At 43.7% G+C, this 25,725-nt stretch overlaps 1 protein-coding gene across 15 annotated transcripts in view; it reads right to left on the bottom strand.

Annotated features, from left to right (window-relative positions):
* TCF7L2 (transcription factor 7 like 2) overlaps positions 1-10,844 on the bottom strand; it is a 183,150-nt gene extending 172,306 nt beyond the window's left edge. For 10 of the 15 annotated variants that reach the window (XM_054163559.1, XM_054163567.1, XM_054163558.1 and 7 more), the window contains exons 1-3: positions 10,619-10,844; positions 10,247-10,313; positions 9,936-10,060 (exon numbers count right to left, since the gene is read on the bottom strand). In XM_054163559.1, coding sequence (XP_054019534.1) covers positions 9,936-10,060; positions 10,247-10,313; positions 10,619-10,807 — 381 coding nt within the window. In that variant the 5' untranslated portion in view covers positions 10,808-10,844. Of the gene's footprint in view, positions 1-9,935; positions 10,314-10,618 lie in introns of all 15 variants that reach the window. The other 5 variants (XM_054163557.1, XM_054163555.1, XM_054163556.1 and 2 more) reach the window with 1 other exon arrangement.
* Between the last annotated feature and the right edge of the window lie 14,881 nt (positions 10,845-25,725).

Consider the following 25,725-nt stretch of genomic DNA (forward strand, 5'->3'; position numbering starts at 1 on the left):
TTGCCATCTTATTCTTCTGATGTGTTCATCAAGGTCACATCTTCCTCTGGATTCTTTAATGCTTGCAAGCATTTATAATAGTGTGATTTCAATAGCGGTCTGCTCAGCCTGGGTGTAGACCAATGTAGCATCTTATAAGCCATCTTCCAGACATTGCCTATGTCAGAGTAGTGGCTCTATGTGATTTTATAATCTCTTAAATCTAATTTAAATAAAGCAAACCTCTTGCTGTGTATTCTCCTAAACCAGTTCATTCATTTAACCACAGCAAAATTACTCAGGCTAAAGTTTAAAGCAGTTGCAAGAGAGCCTTTATTAAACATCTGCATCAGTTAAAAACAGAAATCAATGTAGTGGTTTGTCTCTAGAATAGAAAAGCCTGTAGCCTCAGACTTTTCCAGATCATTGAGGAGTCACTAACTCCAGTGGGAGCTTGGATGTTCCCAGATTGGTACGCCCCCAACTTTTCTTCCTCTGTTTTCCCCTTTCTTAAAATAAATAATTTGCTTCTATTGTATCATCCAAGAACATCTCACATTCCCCAGAAAGTCCCTTTGCAGCATTTTCAGTTTGGCATTTTCTGCTACTTCTCTCATCCTCCTTTTGGATTTTTTTTGTTGAGTTTTTGGTGTCTCAATTGCATCATCATCATTGGTGAATTAAAAAGCAGAGACTGATTTTGCTGTATTCAGCCTCTCTCACACCACTGATACTCTGGAGAGCCCTACAAAGCCATGAGATAGATACTGGTTGAGCACAATTATATAGTCATACTTAGTAGCCATTAGGCTTCCCACAGAGCCTAGGGCATTAAAACCTGTTCTGCCAAGAGGGGAAAAACAGTTAGGCAGGACTAACTGTATCAGACTAACAAAATGGTTGTGAGACCTTTAACACAACAGAGTCTCTCCTGAATTCAGGCTCTCTTCATGACCAAATCCCTGTAGGAGGAGTTTGGTACCCAAAGCATCTGACCCTAAAAACAAGCTGTCCTCCCATCCTCTCCTTCTTCACACTTCCCTCAGCAAGCAGCAAGACCATTTCAAACGACACAAATCCATTCTCTGCTCGCCAAAGCATACTTGTCTCCTACAATTTCTATCATTTTCCTGTCATCATTTCTTCTTCACTGAAACCAGCTGCATATGAGTCAGAGAGCAATCATTAACTTTTACAACTTCCATACAAATCCACCTACTCATATTAGAAATGCAGTATTGACAGGCAACACAGCCTCAGACCAAATCCTGATCCTGCCAGGATGCTCTGCACTTCTGTGGGAAAGTCAGATACTGCAGAAGCAGGAGCTCACTTAAGAAAGGACCACTGGAAACATTTTTATGTTGTTTTTCCAAGAGTGAAGGACACCACAGAAGAAGCAATATATCAATGTGACATTTAGTTGAGTTTGGCTTTTTCAATACCTTTATCCACTTTTGAAGAAGTTGGCCATTGGTTTGAGATACACAGAGCCTGATCCAAAGCCCTTGGTTATTAATAGAAGCTTTTTTTCCACTAACTTCAATGGATCTTGGACCAAGCCCAAGGAAGACAAGATTTCACAGCAGTAAGAGTGACACACATTCTCCACATTCAAAAAAACAACAATACATAGCATTTATGATGTCAATCTGTAGAGCATAGTTTTGTTTGTGCTCTGCTTTTATTAACATAGGCTCTAGGCTGTGGGATTAATGCACCAAGCAAGTCTTTCCCAAGATCGAAAGAATTATGTGCAGTTCCAAAATGTCATGGTGAAATACAATATTCCCACTATTTCCCCCAACCAGAATATAGAGGTATCCTTCACCACAGCTTTTCCTGTATGAAGTTGCAGCAGCCACACTTTGAAGTGTCCCACCATTATAAACTCCTCTAGTAACACCTACAACACTACCCATGATGAATTAATTTGTATTAGTGTGGCTATCACGCCTATGTCCATAGGAACCCATTGTTCTGGAGTATTAATGAAAACCTCACCAAGTGAAGTAACATGCTACCCCTGTATTTTACAAAGTTTAACATAAATACATCACAACAAAACTGTTGTTATCTACAGTACATCATAACTGGCACAGCAAGCAGAAAACCCAGTTATCTTCTCGGTATGTATTTATAGCATCACCCATCCCCATTCATTCCACATTTTCTTAGAGAATCTGCTGTACCCTACATCTGCAATTCATTGACTTTACAATTTACCACATGTTGAGATGGAGAGGTCTCAGCTCCATTTGAATCACTGCACAAATATGCAAGTGATTTATCGTTTTAAAACTGAAGACTGCAGAAGAACGACTCCACTTTTCCTGAACATTACTCCTTCTGGCAGACCATGAACAATTACAGTGCGTACTAATTAAGCTCTGTAAATGTGCTGTGCCCTGCTAATGCCTACCAGGCCTCAAATTTAGTTGCATGAAGCCAAACTTCAGCCAGCGACTTAACTCATTCAGCACTGCCCAGTTGCCTGAGTGTGACCCCACGAAGAATAAGGGTCGAGGGTTTAGCCAACCTAAAACAAAGACGCAAGACTGAACAGATTTTCCCGGAAAGAATAGGAGCAGGGGGAGATGCTGGAGGGGGTGGGAAGCATCTTGGGAATCAGAGGAACATCCTTGTTGATAACCTGTTAAAAAGGTACAATAGTACACCAGCTTTGCAGCACCGTGCTAGGGGATTCAGATCTGTCCCCAGGGGCTAATAAGTCACAGCGCTCCATCGATTAGGAAAATGCATAAAACCTTTAACAAAACTGCACAGCTATTTCTGGAAGGGCCAAATTGACAGTCCCTTCTTTTTTTTCCTAAGTCAGGTTTTACATGGCTCACAGAAGAAAAACATATGGGTGAAAAGAGTGCAGCTTTCCACCACACACATAACCCTGCCTTTTTCTTAAAGTAGTCTCCAAGCACAACAGTAACCCATGGGGAACCCAAAATCAACTGCTGGGGAAATTAAAGCTAAAAGTAATACCTAGACATATTTGAGTAATCACATTATCTTGTTAAAACACACATACCCCCAGCACAGACAAGACAGCAGCACTTCAAATCTGGCTGTCCACTCTAGGAAAGTGTGTTTAATGGGGAGTGAGTTGAGAATAACGAGCTTTGCTGAGTGAAGCAGTATTTCTCCCTGGGCCCCAGACTTTCCTGACACTTAAGAGTCAATCCCCAAATCCCAAGCTTCCCCTCCAACCATCCATTCAAATACTGGCGGGTTCCCCCCCACACCCCTCAAGTTTCTACGATTTCTCCTCACATTCTATCATCCCTCCTTTGTCCTCCAATTGTTCTCCAGTGATTCCCTCTCTCCCTGCATCCCCCCAGTTACCTCCATCCTAAGATACCACCTTCAGCACATTCCCTCCTATGCCCCTCACCTCTCCACAACTAACCTGGAGTCCATCCCACACAGTCTCCCTTCCAGCAGGACACAATACTTCTCCCCAAAAAAACACTTCTAACCTCAAACACTTTCATTCATTCAGTGCATGTTTTCCCTCAACGTGGGCTGCTGCTTTTTAAGAGGCCTTGGTATATACACAGAAAACAGTCTAATAAATATATTTCCAAGTATCCACCTTTTGTATAAAACCTGATGCTATTTTTTTCCCCTCCCCAGGCTCAGTGGTGCGTGAGAAAATTAAAGGACATTTCCAGGTGTCATCTGTCTTTAAATGTTTGCTTGTGTCGGTATCTAGGAAATACTGCAGAATGCTGCTGAGACCTCTCTGACAGACCCGAGCTGTGCTCAACTCCTTCCCTCAGCCCAGTTGCAACACCCACAGCCCAGCCCTTACAGCACTGCAAGTGTTAATTATAAACTTCAGAGCCTGCATTGAAAAAAAAAAAAAAAGGCACAAACACAAACCAGCAGTTGAGAGGAGGAGCAGAAATATTCTTCACTTTTGGGTGCAGAGAGAGAGGATTTCCATATATCCCCCCACACACACCCCCAGCACCACACTCCATCTCTCATTGCTTATAATTAGTGAAAGAAATTTGACCCACTGCCAGTGTCTGTGGACCTTGGATATTATAAGGCCAGCGTGGCGTCAAATATCTTAACATTCATAAGTGTTATAGGCTGTAAATAAACCCCGTGGATTTATGACCCTGCAGTGCTTGCCAGCAAACGACTGTGGCACATTTCTTTCAGCAGACCTGTCGAGGTGCAAGTTTGCCTTTGGTTGTAAAATTAACCATTTCCTTCACAAATGTGCCCAATTAGAAGTCAAAGTTTTAAGGCTTACTTACATATTTGCCAGGACACAGTACTGAGGAGATGCCTGGGGAACAGCGCTTTAAACTTCCCCCTCAACCTCACAATCTTCCCCCCATGAAAAACTTCTCACAACAGCCCCAGTGTAAGAGCAAAGTGTCTGATTTCACACACACACACACACAAAACCACAACCTGATAAAATACCCCAAGCTGACAACCCAAGCTTTTTTATATTTATATGTGCCTATGGCCAGCCCTCATTTTTGGCTGCTCTGAGGCTGGGGTGGGGGGAGCAGGCATCTCCCACCGGGCTGTGCCTGGAGAAGGATCTCCTCCCTTCCCCCAGGATAATGTCATCTGCTTCCTGTGTAGGAGAGCATTTGCTAAATCCAGGTTGTCTCATGCTTAACTGCCAATAATCCAACTTCCACATAACTCCCAGACAGCTGGGAAAAGGTCCTCAGAGTTTTTAGTCATGGTACAGAAACACACGTCCACACAAAAACTCTGCAGCTGTCCTTTTTCTCTACACCACATTTTTTATCTGATTTTGGGGCCCAGTCATGAAAGTCTTGACAAATTTAAAACATTTTTACCTACATTTAGTTTACAAGCTCCACTGAAACCTGCAACTTACACCTTCCCCCCATCCCCTCCATCTTCAGCTGACAAATCAGCATATGCTTGAATAAAAAACGAAAATGGAAGGAGAGGAAAAAAAAAACAAAAATACAACCTACTCCACTCAGCATCATCAGATCATGTATGAATGCATTCCAAAAACCTGGAAAGGCATCTACTGTATTTTCTGGTTTTTTCACTACAGATCAGCCACTGGTGCACCTATTAAAATTGTTCGATTTCCAAAGCAAATATTATTTTTAATGAAGTGCAGTCCTGCAGTGATCCTGTACACTCAAGTAACAGTGCTGCATTATATTGTTTTGCAAGGTCCCAGAAACATGAAACTTTTCTCTAACTAATTTTCATAGCCCCCTAAAGAGAAGCTGATTGACTAAGCAATGCAACATTTGCTCCAGAATGAAATCTTATCAGGGGAAAAAAAAAACAAACAAAAAACACAACCACCAAACCCACAAACCCAGAGAATTAAAAATAAGTCAGCTTCTTTACCATAAATAACTTAACAAACAAAAAACCAAACAAGGTCTGTTTGCTATTGTGTATCAGCTATGCTAATGCAATAGCAGAGTGATTCAGCAACCTACCTAATTAAGCATAAGGAAAGTTTCTTTACGGAGGTTCCATCTGATTTACACCACAGGACCATCAGTTCTTATTTAACAGCTTGTTATTACACAAGTCCAGAAACTGCATTTAAAGCAACTCCATTCAAATTTCCTTTTTTTTTTAAGAAAAAGAAAGTGACTAATTCCCTCTCCACTGAACGCCCACGTACCATAAAGTGTTGAGATATTAAGTTGTATCTACAATATTCAACTAGCTGGTGGACGTTAATACTATAATCCATGCTGCAGACATTAAACCTCGACCATAAAGATTACTAAAGAATTAATATTGTCACATCGAGACTGAAACCTTAACATGCCAGCCATAAATATTTCTGAAGCAGATGAAAAACAATTAGCATAAATACCAAAGAAGGGCAAGAACACCTGTTCTTTTTCAGTGCGATAAGCATTTTATTGTTCTCTATTTAAAATGTAATGACCTGTGTAATTACAGTAATATTACATTGTATTGTAAGGGCTTGGAATGTCACACTTTGAAAAGTGTTGTCAAAACAATTGGAGGGAGGGAAAAAAAAGGACCACCATTAACCCTTCACACCCCAGGGGCTACAGCTTTTGTATTAGGAAGGATTATGTTGTTTGATTTAGTAGATAAAGGAAAACATCCATTTGTCAAGTCAATTAAAGAAAAAAAAAAAGTTTCTTCCTGAATGTAAAAATCTAGGCGAGGGGGCTGCCCTCCACCACAGCCATTGCCAACTCCCAAACTTCAGCACGAAACACAAGCTTACTTCCACAATCTCAAGCAGCACGCAGCAATTTAAGGGAAAGGAAGATGCAGCAGCACTAGTGAAAACAGGAGTATCTGCCAGCAGGGTTTCTCAAATTACAACGCATCTGTTTGCTCACCAAAAGCACTAACCGAGCCCTAGATTTAAGGTAAAACTTAAATACATCACTTCTTCAATTTCCAACTCTGAAAGGAACACATTCTCCTTAATTATCCTTAACAGGCAGCTAGCCCAGTCCCTCTGCAAGCATAGGTATGGAGCTGGCACTCTCAGATGCATCACTTCATTACTGTTTGACTAGACCTCTACTTAACACACAGCTATTCTTAAAAGCAATCCACAGTATTCTACCAAAAGCAAGATGAACATGCAAAGAAAAAAAATCTTCTGACTTTAAAAAATGAAACTATTGCTATCAAGCTTCATAAAGAGTTTACAGCATTTAAAGCATTATTCTTGCTATATTCATCCTATGAAGCATCATAAAAAAAAATCTGCTTAATTTTTCACATCCTTGAAGCAGCAAAGCAGGAATTGCTGCCGGCGAGTTTGCTCTCCAACAGACAATCACAAGTACATTTACAAAACACAAAAAATCCCGCTACACCCCCCAAACAAAAATACATGGAAAAAGAAGCAGCAAAAACCAGCAACAAAAAAAACCACACCCACAGACCTTTAAGATTCTCCAACAGCAAAAGGGAAAGCAATTTTGCTACATATCTGCATCACCTCTTTACCTTGCATGCTCTATAACTCAATAAATATGGCTTCAAGTAAAACTATATATATGAAAATAAATTTCATAGTTCTGCAGAACCATCTATACCTTTTCAACCTGTATTTAAAAAAAGAAAAGAAAAAAAAAAAAAAACCCAGAGAGAAAAACCCAGAGAGAAAGATCTAGTTCATCATCTGGAATTGAAAGCTGGTGCAGCAGAGAACTAGAATCCACCTAAAAACAGTGTGTGACAGAAAACAGCTATCCTGCTGAATCTTTATAATATACTGCTCTCAGGCCTAAATAAACAAGTTTAATTTCTCCCGACTATAATTAAGTGGCAGGCAAACAAACAAGCATACGGAATGTGAAAGAATAAGGTTAAGGAGATAGGAGAAGGTTGCTGGAGCCTGGATGTGGAAATAAGAAAACTGCCTATTGAGCGTGGAAATATCCTTTCAGAATCCATCTGATAACAGAAGCAGGCCACCTGCTATACCAACAATAAACCAACCTGTAATCTTTTGTACAGAACCTTCAATTCACACAAACCCAACATTCCTATGGAGGCCTTTTCTAAGGGGGGCTAAGGGGACGGGGGAGCAAGGGGAGGAAGAATGCTTCCAGAAAAGCTAACTGCTTAAGGATCCTATGTTCACATGCTAAGGAAAAAAAGATCTGGAATGAAGGTAATGAGGGAAAAAAAAATAAAGAACTGTAGCTGTTGTAAGAAAAATGCTTCAAGAAAAAAAACACAGCGGAGGTGTGCTTCCTATTAGCTTGCACTGGGGAACAGTGGAATGCATTTAAAGCGAAAAGGGGGAGGGAAAGAAAAAAAAGAAAAGGAATATAAAGCTTCACAATTTATAACAAAGTGGTTTGTAACAAAGATTGTTTTGCCATCTGGATCCCGGTGCTTATAGAATTTGGAATTTATCACCATCATCCATATACATGGGGGCAACCGTATTCAGGAGAAAAAAATATAATGTATTCAGCCCCTGAAATCTCCTCCCAATCATTACAATTGCAAACTGCAGTTACCCCTATGCTACCGTCCCAGAAATCACCTCCTCACAAGAAGAGCCCCATAAGGTACCAAAATAAAACCCTGCCACGGCCCTAAATAACACACAAAGTCAGAAAACCTTCCTTATTGCCTCCCTGTCACTCTGCATTTACTCATCTGTGGGTACTGACGATTTGCTAAGTGAAAACAAGTCTGACCCGATGTTTAATATTTTAATGCTTTCAAACACTTGTAGATCTGATACACTGAAGTTGTCCAAGCCCTCAGTCATTAGTATGGCTTCAACATCTACCCAACAGTAGATCTATTATTGTAAATCGCTATCTCGCGTTACCGCAAGGGGAAGGGAAAAAAAAAACAAAAGAGTGTATAAACACATAGTGATGGTGGGGATGCTTCAGGTTTAGAAACGCCCCGAAGGAGAAAAAAAAACAGCAAGGCTAAAAACCCACATACAGGGAATACACAGCATTTTGCAGTCCCAGTGGACTTTGCCATTTCAGCGAAAAAAAGAAGTGTAAAAACTCTTTAAAATAAAAAGAAAAGAAAAGGTGACACTTGAGAAACCTGCTGTCAGAGCAGAGCACACCGTGGGTGACACTACGAGCGGAAAAAACAGCTGAGACTTACAAACCCAACAGCGGTCCACAAAGTTTCCCGAGATCCCAGATTAAAACTTGCTGTCTCTCCAGGCAGGGGCGTGCAGACAAGCACACCCCTGCCACTGCACCCGGGGGATGGGAAGGAAAAAAAAAAAAAGAAAGAAAAAAAAAAAGGAAAAAAAAAAGAGCAAAAAAACCAACAACAAAAACCGGACGCTTGAAGCGAATTGTTTTTCTGCCAGCACACTTCCAGCAGGAATTTTGCTCGACTTGTTTGATTATTTTGTGTTGCTGTTGTTGTTGTTACTCGAGCCAAGCGAGGCGAACTCTGTTTCCGGACTGAGCCCCTCTCCTCTGCTTGCTTTAAACCCCAGCTTTACCCCCCGACCCTCTCAGCATCGCAAGGCACGCACGAAGACCGAGTCGCCTCGGGGCTGCTTCCCGCGGCACAGACCCAGGTGAAGAGGGGCCCTACCGCCGCAACAGGCAGGGGTGCCGTGCCACGGCCCCCGCTGCGCCCAGGCCTCGTTCCCCGGCAGGCGGGGCGAGGCTGTGGGCCGGCGGCGGGGCCGGCCGCGCTGAGGCCGGTCACAACTCGCGGCGCCCACGGGCGGGAGGGGACGTTACTCCGCGCCGGGGCACAATGAAATCGCTGCTCCCCGAGGCCGAGGGCGACCGAGGGCAGGAGAGGGTTAAGGGGGAGGAAAGGGGAGGGGGAGCCGGCCCAGTCGCTACGGAGGAGGGCAGGAGGCGACTGATCACCATGGAAAACGGAGAGTTTGTAGGGAGCGGATTCCAGGCTCGGACGGGAGAAAACACCCTCCCTTTCCAAGGAAGGGGAGTGAAGGGGGAAAAGGGGGAGGAGGAAAAAAGAAAAATCAACTCTTTGATTATTTCGAGTTTTGTTCTGAGGTTGGATGAGGTGGTGGTTGGATTTTGTTTTGTGTTTTGGTTGTTGGTTTGGGGGTTTTTTTTTTCCTCCCCACCCCCCCGCAGGGGAGGTTACAAAGATTCCAGAAAACGACTCACAAAACTGAAAGTAAAAAAAAATAATATAAAGAAAATCAAAGAAAAGAAAGAGGAAAAAAGAAATATGGCGAAGTGTAAACAAACACCCTCCTGCCGCGGCCCGCGGAGTTTGGAAAGTTTGCGGCGCGGGGGAGGGGGCGGCGGGCCGAGCCGAGCCCGGCGGGGCCGGGCCGGGCCGGGCCGGGCCGGGCCGGGCCGAGCCGAGCCAGGGCGGGCGGGCGGCTGAGCGAGCGAGCGGGGCAGCGGCGGGAGCTGGGGGGCACGGAGAGAGAAAGAGGAAAGGAAGAGGAAATTGAAAAAAAAAAAGACACTTACCGTTCTCGCCGTCGGAGAGAGCGATCCATTGGGCAGATACGGACTGCTGAGGTCGGGGATCATTATAAAGGGATAACCCGGGTATGGTGGGCCCTTAAACAACCCTCCATCTTGCCTCTTCGCAGCTAACATGGCGGGGGAGACACGAGCGGGGAAGGAAGGGGACGACAGGGGGAAAGACAAGGGAGAAGGAAAGGGGGAGAAGGAAAACTTTTTTTTAGAGAGTGTCCCGTGAAGAGGAGCCGGGCGCCCGGCGGAGGGGCGGCGGGGGACGGGCAGGCGGCAGTGCTGGCCGGGCCCGCCGTACTCACCTTCCTCTAAACTTTCCCGGGATTTATCTCTGAAAGTTTCGGACCGAGGCGGGGGCCGCCGTTCCGCCTGGGAGCAAGCCGGGGGTCGGCGTGGGGCAGTTGGAGAAGGGGGTGGTGGAGTATTTTGGGGGGGGGCGTAGAAAGGAAGAGGAGAGGAATAGAAGGCGAAGAAGAGAAAGGTTGCGGGGAGAAGGTGGAAGGAGAAACAAACAGAACAAAACAGAAGACAGCGTTACAAGTTGGTGCCGCGGAGGAAAGTTGGGCGCCAGCGGGAGCGGGACCCGGTGCGGCGCCCCCGGCCGCGGCCCCGGCGAGGCAGCGCGGCCCCCGCCCGCCGCCCCGAAACGGCCCCGCGGGGGGCTTCCCCCGTACCTCCGAGTCTGAGGAGCTGTTTTGATTCGTTTCTGATTCATTGACGAGAGACGACTTGACATCAGCTAAATCCCTCTCGGCCGAGGAGTTCTCGGAGATCTTCTCTTCCTGCTCCCCTTCGTCTTTGAAAGAGATCAGTTCATCGTTGGCGCCCAGGTCGTCCCCTCCACCGCCGTTCAGCTGCGGCATTTTCCTCCTGGCTCACCCCACCAGCAGCAATTTTGCAAAAAGGGGAAGGGGGGAAAAAAAAGAAGAAAAAAAAAAAGGGGGGGGGGGAATGGGGAGGGGAAAAAGGAAAAAATAAGAGGGGGGGGGGGAAAGTTTGCACCAAAAAAAGAAGAGTCCAAGGTGAAAGTTTCTTTTTTTTTCCCCTTCTCTTTTCTCCTGGGGAGGGGAAAAGAGGGAGGAGGAGGGGAGGGAAATCTCTTCTTTGCTCCTTTGCACCAGTGACTTTAGGCTTCTTCCTTTCCTTCTTCGGGATTTTCTCTTTCTTTCTTCCAGGGAGCTGGTCGGCGTGCACTGCGCGCACACGCACTCGCACCCGCGCACGCACTCGCGAAAAAATTAATAATAATAAAAAAATATATAGACCGGGGGGAGGGGGAGGGAGTGGGTGGGGGGGCGCGGGGGGGGGGAGGGGGGGGAGGCAAAATAATGCAACAAACAAACCCAAGAAGTCAGCTGTAACGGGGGGGCAGCCGCCGCAGATATTGGGAGCCTGTGCCGCTCGGGTTTGAGTGAGTTGAAGTTGGACTGAGAGCTTTTCAGTTCAAAGGCGGCGCTGATTGACAGATAGAAAAGGGGGATCGAAATCCGGAGGAACGGAGAAGTCTGGGATCCGGGATTATTGACAGGGAGCGAGAAACACACCAGGCACTTAATGAGATGCAGGAGGGGGCGGGGGCTCCCCGGTGACGTCTGCATAAATAAACAGGTCTGGGGCGCGGGAGGGGGAGGAGGAGGAGGAGGGTGGGGGAAGTAGGAAACTAACAATGATCCTTTTTGGCATGGGAGCGGGAGGGCGAGGGGAGGGGGGCGGGCTGCGAGAGCCCCGGGGGGGGGCGGGGGGTCCGCGGCGGGAGCGGGGCGGGACACAAATTGGGGGGTGGGAGGTGGGGGACAGACCAAAAAAAAAAAACCCCAAAAAAATAAAAATTGCACAGTGGACCAGAGGTGCGAGAGGCGGGGGGGGAGTGAAGGGAAAAAAAACACCCGAACGAGTGGCCCTGGCTGGGCTCTTCGGAAAGCGCTAACTTTTACATACTGAGCATTAATAAACATGTCATCTCCGGGCAGTCCGGATTCTCCTGAAGGATGTGTGCCCTTATTATCTGCGTCCATGTGACTGCAGGGTGGTGGTGGGGGTGGTTTATTATTTTTTATTTAAACCGTTAACATTTTTCTTGCCCATCGTTGGCGGTAAGAAACTCCAATCATCATAAACACTAGAATATAGTAAAAACCTTTTTTTTTTTTTTTTAAAAAAAAAAAAAGGCAGCACTCGATCCTTGCATTTATTATGGTTATAACAGGCAGGATGAAAATGTGCGAGATCACTCGCTGAAGATCAGATATTTCCAAATTATCTTATAGTAAGGCATAATATTTTTCGGTCCTTGATGTAAATAAAAGAGGAGGAAAAGGAATGTGACTGCTCAGAAGTTAATTAGCATGGCAGGACGGAGAATCAAGGACTCCCAGACTTCAGAAGTGAAAAGTTGCGGTGGCGTAAACACCACGCTGGGGGAAATCAAAGTGAAAGCGGGCAGGTCCCGGCCGCGGGAGGGGAGGCGGGGAGCTGGGGGGTCCGGCTCGGCCACGGGGTCCCCGCCGTCTGCGGGGCCGCCGGCCTCACCTCCGGCCCGGGCGAGGGCTGTTGCTGCTCTGCGGGGCTGGGGACAACGTCTGGGTAAAGTCACCAGCCAGAGCTCTGCCTGCACGGCAACAAAATGGGGAGCAGAATAATGCAGATGCAAGAAATGGCATCTGTTACCCGAATATAATGTGATGAGGGGAAGGGGAAAACAAATTGATCTTCCAGCAGTGACAAATTGTAACAATGGGAGAGTCAATTGGAAACTTTAACATGGGCAAGGAACAAAAGCAGGGGAGCCGGGGGGGGGAGGGGGGGGGAGGGGGGAGGGGATGCGGGTGGGACAGACAGTAATTTCAACGGGAATTAGTAAATTGTCTAATGGAGATAGTGTTTGAAAGCAAGGGACAGGCTGTACTAAATAATCCAAACATTCCTCCAGAAACCTAACCTGCAGCTCATGCTAAGGGCCATTCAGCACATAGGGTTTCCAAAACAAAGCCAATTTGTCATGCAATATTTAGGGAGTTTGGGGGTTTCAGCTAAACTGTCTTCTGTACAAAGAATAATAAAAATAATAATACAGAGATCGACAAGGCTAACATGAATTCTCAGGCATTAAAAAGTTCACGTAGAAATTTGCATACTAAAGGGAAAGATGCAGACAAAATAGAAATAAAAAAAAATCATGGCAACTTACAACTTTAATATTAATCAGTAAAGCAGAAGTGGAGTGAAAGGAAGCATGAAAAGAAGTAAAACAAATGTGTACATTTAATCAGACAGGATTGCATAGGACACAAAGAACAGGGCTAATTAGTCTCAGCAGGTAGGGACTAACCTTCAGACTTCATAAATAAATAAGTCTGTGAACAATGTCTAAGTGGGAATATGGAGACAGAAAAGGGATTATTTCAAGACACCAAGTAAAAACATGAAGAATGAAATACTTCACTGTTAATTCAATGGACAAATGCATTGAACAGTTTCTTTTTCCACTGTTTTTTCAACTAACTTGCTTTTTACTTTCAGAGATTTTACTAAATAACTGTCTGTGGGCATGCACACTCACCATTTGCCCCTGATTATGTACTTACTATCTTTGCTAACTAATGCCTTGCAGAGAGACACCTTAAAAAATATTCTCCCTTTTTGTTTGCCTTTTGATTTTTTAAAATGCCTTTATGTCCCAAACAATAAGAGATTAGGAACACAAACGTGACAGACTCCTATTTATTTTGCAGGGCCATGTGTTCTGATTTGATCCAAATGAACAAAAACAGTTGCACAGTGTTGTTTTGTTTTTCAAAGATCTTTTTACAATCTGCTGCGAGGTTTTTTTGTTAAACAAGGAGTACACTTTTACTTCAGTCTCGGTGTAATTGCTAACTACTTATTAAGCATCAAGACTGGCCCAGTCCTTGCCCAAAGCTGTCTGCAGAAGGGCCTGATTCTGTAGAGCCTCACACATGCCAGAAGCGTGACTGACAGACTATTCACGAGGGTGATGACACACCTGGACTGCTCATACATAACGTTACCCACATGAGTAAAAGTCAATACAAGGATGCTTAGCATTGTAACCCCCAATGGCACATGGTGGTCCTAGGTACAGAAGTGGGCTCTTGTGGCTTCAGTCTGGAAGGCTGAGGGGTTGTGCCCCAGCTGTGGAAAGCACTGCTCATATGCATATGCACAGCTGGAATTTTGCTGCCATGATGGACTCAGAGGAGCCCCATGAAGGGCCAGGAAAACGTTTTCTATCTTTCATGGCAACATCAAGTTCTTCCTCTTGCAAACTTTCAGTTTTCAAATTGCAACTTATAACTAGCTCAGTTTCAAAGTCCAAGTGTTGTGGATGATTCATAAATCAACACGGTTTAATTAAGAGATTACAAGTCACTTAGAATAGGTTATGCATCTTATTTGTATCATTTTCCTTCATGTAACCGTCCTTGTTTCACGCTCAAGGAAGGGAGAGCTCTCTAGGGGTCAACAGAACCTGTTGAGTTGTAGGTTCACAGGTAGCACCTTAGATTTTAAAGAGGTATGGTGTTTAACAGTAGAAGAAACACACTATTAAAAAATGAATAAAGGAAAGAAAAGAAGTCAAGCTAATCCACTGCATGAAACATGATTTACTGTCTGGATACCCAATTTTAAGTGAGAGAAAGCGCCACATTCAGTCTTAAAGGGATGCCAGCTTTCTAGTCAAAGCTGACCTCTAGCACAGATGAAATGAAAGCGCTTTTGCAGCTCTTGCAACTTGGTACAACATCCCAAATGCTGAGCAATCGGTTTTGGTTACTGCCAGTGGCATTGCCATTTTACACTTTGGCTCAACATTTGGGTCCCGAGAATCCTGCAGAATCTCATTAACAGGAATGGCAAACAAGCATGTGAGGTTCACCTGCCAACTGACATTGCAATGAACTGGAGTGGGAAGAGGTTGACCAGGGGCAGCCAAGGAAATGTATTGTTTTATGAAAAATACTTTGGAATCTTTCATGTCTCACCAGAGGCCCAAGTCTATATTGGAGAAATATGGTCTGGTAACTGCCAGCCACATCTCCTGGCTAGTGTTTACATATCTGGGGTGAGTCATCAGTTTTCACAGTCTTCTCCAAAAGGTCCTAATGTAGGCTGCAATGTGCAAAATTCAAGTTATTTATTTTGGAAAGATAAAAGGACTTTGGTTGACCAGGCTGGGATTTGAGTCTACAGCTTAAAGGAGTCCGTATGTTTACAAATAATCTCGGATCATTAAATCTGCTCTGAATGTCAGAAAATATTTCAATATTGAAAAGGTTCCAATAACAAAAAGGTTCCAATAACACAAAGCAAACACATCTGCCCAGTGCCTTACCAGTACTGGCTCTTCCAGAGTTAGCAAAGATTTTTTTCCCCTAGGGCAGACAAGATGACAGCATGAAAACAGAAACCATGGCTTCTTTCTGCAGTCATTTACATTGACCAAAACAAGCACACCTGAAAATTCAAGAAAGCTATCAAAGAGGATAACATCCACAAACAACCAGATCATGGTGCTACTGCTAGATTTCTTTGTGGCTTTAGATTTTGCACACACCAACCAAGTCATGGTGTGTTGTTTGAGCAGTAGGTGTGGGCTTTCTCGCTGCACATTGGAAATATCTGATACCGAAAACACCTCACAGGTTGTTGAATTTCAACCTCATAACACAGTCTAACGTCCCTCAATCTGTGCTTTGCTTCCTAAGTCATGGCTATGGCTCAGGAGGAACATACCTCCCTTTTAGTGCCTAAATCACAGCTGTACCTCTTGCTTTTGTTAGAGATAATTCTGTCTAATAATAAAATGGTTAATGGGTAGAAATATGCATTCATGCAGGGATTATTCACACTTTATCATGAGGTGATATCAGGCACTATAGGAGTGAATGACAAGAAATAGGCTTCTGAAGTACATAGCCCTCCATAAATATACCATTTTTATTGACAACATGTCTTTTAACCCTAATAGTAATGGAAGAAATCCAATAAATGAAACATTTACTGCATAACTTGCCTTATTTTCGGGTGGTGTCTGATTCCTTTCTAGCTGTCTCTAGAAGATGTTTTTAGCCTAATTTGCTCCCTAGAAATTTCACTCACTGGAGTTATACATCTATGACGTTTTATTGCCTGAAGCCAAGTCTGAATAAGAACTTTCTTAAGATATACTTATTCTAATGTCAGTCTACAGGAACTGGGCTGCTTTATTTTGATTTATTTGTGCAACAGAGATACATATGCACCTATAGAGCTAGCTCTTGCCTCAGACTGGATCTAATACCCCAAAGAAACAAATAAATAAACAAACCCATCAAGTTTAACCATGTTTAGTTACAAATAAACACTTTTAAACTAAGCATGCTTATATTTGTATTTATATCTCTCTCTTTTCCAAACTAACCAAAACAGTAGGCCATTACATTTATAAATTACTCCCATTTTGCAGGAAAGGACTTGAGTGTAGGTGCCTATATGTATATGCTCACAGGCAAACATCAAACAGTAGCCAGATGCAGTATGCTTCCACACTCTACAAGATGGAATTTAAAGAGCTGGAGCATCAGAGGTCACTGTCTGAGACTGCAGATCACTGCCTGGCCAGTTCCCTGTGTTCTTCTGCCTGTTGCCTTTGGTACCTACCTGAACAGTCAGAGCTCTAGAGCAAGGGTCCTCTTTTTTGCTTGATGGTTTTGCTGGGACCCTAGTCCTTAAGCCATGTTTGTGGATGGTATGATGCTACGGTTAATGAAATGTTAATCATGTGGCTTGCACTAAAGTAGCATCAGTGAGGGTGATCTTGTAGGTGAGCTGTGGCTGAGAGCAGATGGTGGTAAGCAATGAACCTAGCAAGCTTTAAGCCATGAGCATGCCCTCAGCCAGAAGTGACTGCCCTTTCAACTGACACACAGTAATTAGCTGTGTACGCATTTGTAGTCTGTTGCAATATGAGGTAAAAGGGATTAGTTTTGCAATGGTCTAGGAACATGAACATGTGCCAGCTGCATTCCAGCTGTAGGGGTTCTGGCTGATGGATGACAATAGTCAGCACAGGGGTAGTAACTTCATAAAACAATCAAGTTTAACGACATAGGATTATCTGATCATACCATACAATGACAGAAACACTCATGTTGGAAGGGACATGAAGACATCTCTAGCCCGGCCTCTTGCTCAGAGGAGGTTTAGCTCTGGATTTAGCCCTGTTTGTTTAGGATTTTGTCCAGTCAGGTTTCAAAAAACCTCCAAAGACCAAAATGAGACAAGTAGGAGTTAGAAATTTGCATTTGTTCTTGCTGAATTTCATAATGTTCACACTGACCCATTCTTCCAGCTGCTCTAGGTCCCTCTGGATGGCAGCCCTGCCCTTGACCGTTTCAATTGCTCTTTCCAGTTTGGTGTCATTTGTAAGTGTGATGAAACCTCCTTCAGGTCATTGATGCAGCTATAAAAGAGAACAGGTCCCAGGACAGCCCCCTTTGGAGTACTTCCCTCATGCTTCACTTTTTCTCCAGATCAATCCAGTTAGGCTTCATGCTCTTCAGTTTTTCTTTCCCAAATACCTGTCTACATTTAGCTCCTATCTGGAGATAAACTGCAGCAGTTGTTCTATCACTCAGTTTTACACCCTGACCCCCTCCCCCTGTCAGCAGAGAAGGGCAATCAGGAAAAGGATAGAAGACCCGTGGATTAAAATGAAAATGCATTTAACAAAAGAGCAAAACTAATACCAACACCAATATAAAGTATAAGACGTTATACTTAGCCCAGCAAAGGTCACAGTAAACAGGAAAGCGTTCCACAGGAGAAGAAAGACAAGCAGCATCAGGAGAAGCCTGAGCAAGAGGCCAGGCTAAAAAGCTCCCAGTCCTCAGCAAACTTCCCCCTTTATACTGAGCTTGACATTTATGATCTGGGATACACTTGTGACCAACTCAGGTCAGCTGCACTGACTAGCTTGAAACTGCTAATGGCCTGCAGCTGGTCTAGGATTCTGTTCCAGCAAAACCAGGACAATACCTCAGACTTTCAGAGTAGCCTATGGCCATCATCATAATGCAGTCAATGATGATGACAATGGAGGCTTACCAAGAGTACATAATTTTGGGCTAAGACAGGAAGTTTTAATTTAGGCTAGGAAGTGAATGAGCAACTGTGTTTCCTGCAAGGCCAGAGTTAAGCACCCAGTTCAGACCCCAACCAGGTCTGGAAGCTGGCAGCCACAAGAAGGGCACTCCTTCTGGGAGCCACCAAAGGCTGCAACACAGATTTTCATCTTACAGAAAATACAGGAAAGTATGGTTTCTGTTCTCCATGGAAGCAATTGTTACCAGTATTTTGCACAGAGCTACCACTATGCCCCTGCATGCGCAGATAAGCTCCTGACACTGAACATTTACAGTCAGATTAATTAAGACTTGATCTATTAAAGCACAAAGTGAAAGGGTTCTCAAGAAAAACCTTCTTAACTTCTTGAAAATATTTGGATAGCTTGACCTGGCCATTTATTCTAGAAATGTTTATTGTATCTTACTATTTCCTAGCAAATAATTTTCTGTTTAGTAATTCTGCTTTAAAGGTACTTTTGGTCTTTCCTCTTTTTTCCTCCAGTTACTGAAGCACGTGTCTTCTTTTTTTTCTCCTTCCCATTTGGCAAAAGCCTCCCAACTACATCAAACACTTTCAAGACAGCCAAGGAGATAGACAGAGTCCTGCTGAAGGAGCAGAGCAGTCTCTCTCTCTTTGTGAAATATGCTGCCATTTATCAACAGACAGAGGCTTTTCTTGCAACAAGGAATTTCAGCTAGTGCATACCAAAAGAGTGGCACTGGAGACTTTGTGGTTGGCTGTTGTTTCAGGCACATGCAGTCTTTACATAGCCTGAGGGCACAAATAAGCAGACAGGAGGGAATGGACAGACCTTCCTACAGTACAATTAGGTGACAATGAGCTATCCAAAACAATCAGGATAAGAGCAACATCAAGTGCTCTCCCTGTGTCTCAGGAGTGCTCCCAAGATTTATTGCATCAGAGGCTCTGTCTGCTGCTGGTACCTCCAGATAATGTCGCTGGGGAGGCCCAGTTGGCAGCCCACGGGAACAGAGGCCTTTCTGGGAAACCTATTGCAGCCTGAAGTATTGCAATTAGCTCCAGCAGAGCTGACGTCTGAGCTCCTTGTCCTTACTTAATTCAGGATCCCTTGAAACATGAGACGGAAGAGATGGACCTGCAAGCGCTATGGGTAAGTGTGTAAGGGGGGCAATTTACAGGAGTGATTCCAAACAGCCTTCATCTACTAGACTGGGAAAAGAAGAGGCAATAGGTCTCAGGACATTTCTGCTCTTGTTCTTCAAGCCAGTCTTTCTTGACTTAACCCTGTCCTTCAGAAAGCATGTCTCTCCCAAAGTCAAGCCGAAGAGCTGCTCTCCTTTTCCACTTCAGCCCTCTGATCTATATTAGCTCCTTTCAAGGACCCTAATCCTACAGGTGAGAGCTTCCTGACCCTGTCCAGAAAGGAGGTTGCAATTTCAAACCAAAAGGCAAATTATTGTCCTCAGCACCTGCCTCAGAAAACTCACCATGTTTGGATTTCAGTGCAATTGGTAGATATAAAACACCACTGAAGACTTTTCTTCCTAATTAGGGAGGCACAAAGGGCAAGGGTGGGTCCTGCAGAGTGTATTTTGTCTATTTTACCTGAGGCACAGGTCTATCATACACACCCGCTCCATTCAGCCTTTCTACAACAACTCATGGTTGTACAAGAACCACTCTAACTCTTCAGGCAACAGCACCCTTAGGACATCTCCTGCATCTGTGGGAAGACGTAATCTGGCATTCAAGGCATTGTGGTAGAATTGGCATCTCCACTGCTTGCCTGAGGCACTGTCTTCTCTCCCTGCCTTGCCAGACTTCTTAGCTGAGTTTCCTTCTCAAAGGCAGGAGCTGAGGCAATAATTTCACTAGAGGGCTGGGGAAAAAAAGTGGAGATCACATCAGTCAGAATAATGCTGGTCTCTAGATTCCTTTAGTGGTCTAGACTGAGTAAGTCTGTGTATAGAGGACCTCCCTACATCCTCGGACAGCAATCTTGTACTCCTCCCAAGTGGTCCAGTGATAGGACAAGGGGCAATGGGTGCAAGCTGGAGCATAGCAGGTTCCACCCAAATGTAAAGAAAATGTTTTTCACCATGAGGGTGACAGAACACTGGAATGGGCTGCTCAGAGAAGTTGTGGAGTCTCCTTCTATAGAGACAATCAAAACCCACCTGGATGTGTTCCTGTGTGACCTATTCTAGGTGATCCTGCTCTGGCAGAGGGGTTGGACTGAATGATCTTTTGAGGTCACTTCCAACCCCTAATGCTCTGTGGTTGTGTGATTCTGTGATACCTGTGTGCTCTGGCTCATTCTCATTGTCCCTCTGACCTAGAGTGATCTATGTCTAAGGAGGAGCAGAGAACATAGCTAAAATATTACGTGCAGCCCATGTTGCATACTTTCCTGTGGCACTAGAGCTATGTGATTTATGACCGAAACATTGACTGTTGCAGTACAGGACAATTACAGGAAAGTTAGTAAGGCAGCAGTGTACTGTCTTGTAGGAATATGAAATTCCTTCCTTCCTCCTGATTTCAGACCTGAAAAGTGGTGAACTCCCACCTCTCCCTTTCAGAAGATAACCAAAACCTTGCAAAATCAGATCTTGAGATGCTCCTGTCTGGACAAAGAAGTGCTCAGGACACGCAGAGAGCTTCTATAATGCCTCAGGTACTTGGCATGCCCAGAAATCCTGCTGCAACAATTAGGTCATGTGTGCACGAATGTGTTACCAAAATCTGTGAGGTTCTTTCTGTGCACAGAGCTAGGTGTTGATATTTGAACACTCATACAATGCTCTGTTTGGGCAAGGACTCTTTGTTTTCACTAAGCATATGCAAAAATGTTTAGCAAAAAAAAAAAAATCTGCAATATTAGTTTTAACAAAACAAATGTGGGAGGGTTTTTTATTGGTTGTTGTTGGCTTTGCTGGGTTTCTTTTGTTTGGTTGTTTGGTTTTGGGTTTGTTTTTCCTGCAAGCAGATGTTATTTGGATCAAAACACTACTTGAAATAAAAGTAGGATTTTTAGGAGACTATTAGGATCTTCAGTTCTGCAGCCCTGTATTACAGAGGTCACTGAATTTCGACAAGTGGTTCCTGCCTCAAGTCTGTCATTTCTAGCAGACATACAATATTTCATTTAGAAAGACATCTGGACTGGTTTTGACAATTTTGACTCAATGCAGAAAATCCCACTGTAGGCAAATTTTGTTCCACAGGCTGTTCATTACCTTCTCTAGAGAAAGGAAAGAAAGGAAGGAAGGAAGGAAGTGAGGGAGGGAAGGAGGAGGGAAGGAAGGAGGGAAGGAGGGAAGGAGGGAAGGAGGGGAGGAGGGGAGGGAAGGAGGGAAGGAGGGAAGGAGGGAAGGAAGGAAGGAAGGAAGGAAGGAAGGAAGGAAGGAAGGAAGGAAGGAAGGAAGGAAGGAAGGAAGGAAGGAAGGAAGGAAGGAAGGAAGGAAGGAAGGAAGGAAGGAAGGAAGGAAGGAAGGGAGGAAGGAAAGGAGGAAGGAAGGAAGGGAGGGAGGAAGGGAGGGAGGGAGGAAGGAAGGGAGGAAGGGAGGGAGGAAGGAAGGGAGGGAGGGAGGGAGGGAGGGAGGGAGGGAGGGAGGAAGGGAGGGAGGGAGAGAGGGAAGGACAAAAGAAGAAAAGAAACCCTACCACATTTCTATCTCAAACTAATCTTTCTCTAGTTGCAACCAAGTAATTTTATAAAAGAGTCTCATGTCATATTGCCCTTTTCTCCTTAGTAGTTTTTGCTCTTTTCCCTGTCCCCATGACTGAACAGGTCCTCTTCTCTTCTGGTTTACCTTCCTGGCATCAGAGGGACACAACAGGAAGAGGACTCTGCTTGTATTTTGTGCCTTGCAGGATAAGACAGTAGAAACAGACTAACTTGAAGATCATCTGCAACAGTAACAAGGGAATATTTTGTCTTCCAGGTCTTTAATAAACTGGCCATCTGAGTGTCCTGTACATTTAATAAAGAGGTCCAAACAATGACTCATCCCAGCTAGCTCAAACATCTCCCCTGAGCAATGATTCACCTCATGATGGTACCTCTCTTGCTCCACTGACTGCAGCCACCGCCTAAAGGGCTGGCATAGATTACAACCCATAGGTTTACATCCCTAGGAGCTGGACTCTGCTTTCAGTGAAGATCCTTTCTAGAAGGAAGACAACAAAAAGTGTCTTTGTATGCCCAAAATTTACTGTCTGGAATAAAAGCCAGTTTACAGTACAGTCCTGTTTGCATTCCCAAGTTGAAATCTTGACCCTGAAGACCATAAAGGATAGACATTTCCAATTTTTTTAATAAAGAAAGCACAGAGACTCTGAGAGACAGACATCCAGGAACTGTGGTTTTAAGGGGAATGCTGAGATTGTGACATTGGGGATAGAGTCTCTGGAATTGGCACCAACCAACATTAATTCAGGAGAATATGTGGTATTTTAGTATGATTTTGGCCAGAACTATTAAAAGTTTCTGTAAAATCCTTCTGGATTTGTTTCTCTTAACGACACAGAGTGCCCTTGTTTTGTTTTACTTCCTAAAAGATTTATTATGCTTGTTTTTCATCAGAGAGATATGTGAAGTTTAACTTTCCCTAGTTTTGTTGGCTGACAATCTCACCTCTTTTATCTTGGCTCTTTGGAGAAAAGTGGTTCACCTCATCATGCTGTAACATTTGTAACCATAGATCAACTTCAGCTGAATACGACAGGAGACTGAGTGATCAACAATATTTACATCCTTCAACTTAATGACTATAAGAGAGGCCCAAATAAGCACACGGTGGAGGGAATGTCCACAGGGAGAGAGCAGTGCGAGGGTCAGAAAGCCTGTTCAGGGAAGGTGCATGGAGGGCAGACTGCTCCAGTCCCACTGCTCACCATGCTGCTTGTTTAGTGTTATTAATGCCATCGTTGCACAGAGATTATTACACTGTGAAACTCTTCTCCCACTTGCAAATATAAAATCCTTTTTCTTTTCCAGTTGTGATCACATCATATCTCTTGCAGTTACTGGAAGAGAAAAAGCCACATGTTAGAGAAAAAGAAGAAAAAGGCACATATTGTTGAATGGCTTTAGGTTTTCTTTTATTCTCATCAGCTGCATTCCTGAAAAATGGAAATATACACCATCAGCCCCACCATCTTCACATGGACTACTAGTAGTGTACTTACACAGAGTTTGGGAATCTCTGTGGTGCAGGTCTTCTTGGAGTCTGCAGCCGTTTGACTCAAGGATTATAAAGATTTGTTTTCACAAAAGCTTCACTAGAATGTCCCTATTTGCTCCAGATTGCCAGGGTAGACCAGGAAGTGATACTTAGCACACACTTCAGCAAGACCAGCTAATACATGGTAAAGCACCACTTGCCTTATCTGTGCTGGAACAAGTCGATCTGAATACACTAACTATTCTAACAAAAATAGTTCAGACTTATCTCAGAATGTGCAGGGGCAACTCTCACACCCTGGAATGGAAGGACACAGGGGCTGAAACTTTGACAGTGATTTAATCTCAAACACACATTTCACAAGGTTGTCGTTTGAGAGCGAATAAGCAAAACCAGATGATTTTTAACAGTTCCTTGAAAAGTAGCTTCCCAATTTGTTCAACTTCTGATCCTCATTTAATGGGCTGTCCTGCTTTTTTTTTTTTTCCTTCATAATTTATTTATTTTTTTTATTTAGCACTCCAGTAGCAATGTAGTCTGCTGTGAAAGATAAGACCTATGCTAGCAATGCAAACAAGCAGCAAAGAAATAGCTTTGACTACAATTTGTAAGTCTTCTTCATAAATCACAAACAAGGACCACCAAAAAAAAAAAAGAAAGAAAAAAAGAAAGAAAAAGAAACCCACAACATCTTGAATACAGTGATTTTTATATCATTCAATGAACAGGGAAAAAGCCTGCTTATGGTTTAAAAGCTCTCAGTGCTATTGAAAGTACTGCAAAAGGTTCCTCAAGAAGCCACGCTGCAGGCAGAGGCTCAGTGGCCTCACTTGCAAGAAGCCTTCAAATCTCTGTAGATCTCTGTGCCTACTGCTCATACTGACAGATCTAATGCTGCCCAAAAAGAGTGAAGGTTAACAGAGCCTCTGGAAATACAGTGTCCCAGGTAAAATTTCTGTCTATGGGGGTGTTCTTGGGAAGACAATGATCCTTTCTGTCTGCTCAGTAGCACCTCTGTACAGTGAAGGTATTGCTGGTCTGACGGGTGAGGGGTTTGCAGTTTAATTAACTTGCAAGGTCTTAGAAAATGTTTTCAGTCTGTGACCTACAGACTCCTGCTACCTTTACCAACAAAAGGTTAAGGAAAACCAGTTTGCAGATGCTATGTAGCAGTTTCTGCATATAGATATTCTAAAGCGGGCAATACTTTCCATAGGAAATTTGTAGGGGTCCACAAATCAGAAAAGACTGGGAAAAGTGGCTTAGATCTCATCTGTTCAGATGAAAGGAACTGCTGAAGACTGAAGTGTAGGTGTGTATTAATATATCATGATATTGCAACTAAAGAGCATTATACAGCAGCATAACATTATAACATAGCTCTATCCATTTAGTCTCATAGGGGCATAACAATAAAGAGGGAAGAAAATCAAGCCAGACCAGGCTGCTTATTTTAGACTCCTGAAAAATTCTTTATCTGCAATAAGTGGTGGTTAATGATTGTTTTAACAATTATACCCTCAGAATTTTTAAGCAGAGTTGGAAAACAACTCCACACACAGACCTGACGAGTAACAGCTGCATACGAGGGAGGAATCACTGAAGTCATATAGAGCATCTTAATATGAATACATGTATTAGAAAATATTGCATAGGTGTAATGTAGCCCCCAAGTGTAAAACTCTCCCTCCTTTTCTCTTTCCCATTCTCTCTCTCTTTCACTCACAGTCTTTCCCCACATTTGCTAAAACTAAAAATAAATCTGCTTGTTGCTAGGCCTACATAAAAGAAGGGGGGGAAAAATTAAATTATGAGGTCTAGCACAAGAGAATGAGTGCATTTTGGGAGAGGGAGATAATAGGATTTTTTTTTATATATATCAGCAAAAAATATTGGAGGTAGATATCTGTGCAGTTGCTGAGCTTTTGTGTTCTGGGGCTAGGAGACATGAATATTATTAAGGGATCAGTCGCAAAGTGCATCAATCTGGCATGTACTAGAGCCAGATATCTATTTGCCAGGAGCTGGGAAAAAAAACCCCTGACTCTCAGCAGGCTCACAGTTGAAGAATGGTGGACATTGCTTTGATTCAAGAAAGCCCTGGCACAGATATCTTCCTGGATGTGGATAACATAATGGACTTTGGGGAACATATTAAGTCACCCCCCCTGTGACTTGGTAGCAGCTCTGGATGTGAATTATACAACTCTGGATTGATATGTTAAGGACTTAACAATTTCTGTCTGCAGCATTTCCAGCCTCTGAGTAAAGTGTTTGGTTACTTTTATTATGATGATGATGATTATTTTTTAGTTTGGTTTGATGGCCATTTATGCTAAGCTATGTAAATCTTTTTCCAAAAGCCTGCAAATAAAAGAAAGTACAAATTAAAAAGGGGTGGGGAGGGTGACTGTGAGTGTGTGATGCACTGCATTCAGTGTTCTTCTAGAACAAAGTCACACTCGAAGGCCTGGCTCCTTTAT

The sequence above is a fragment of the Dryobates pubescens genome, chromosome 8 (assembly GCF_014839835.1).
Source record: "Dryobates pubescens isolate bDryPub1 chromosome 8, bDryPub1.pri, whole genome shotgun sequence".
Lineage (NCBI taxonomy): Eukaryota > Metazoa > Chordata > Aves > Piciformes > Picidae > Dryobates > Dryobates pubescens.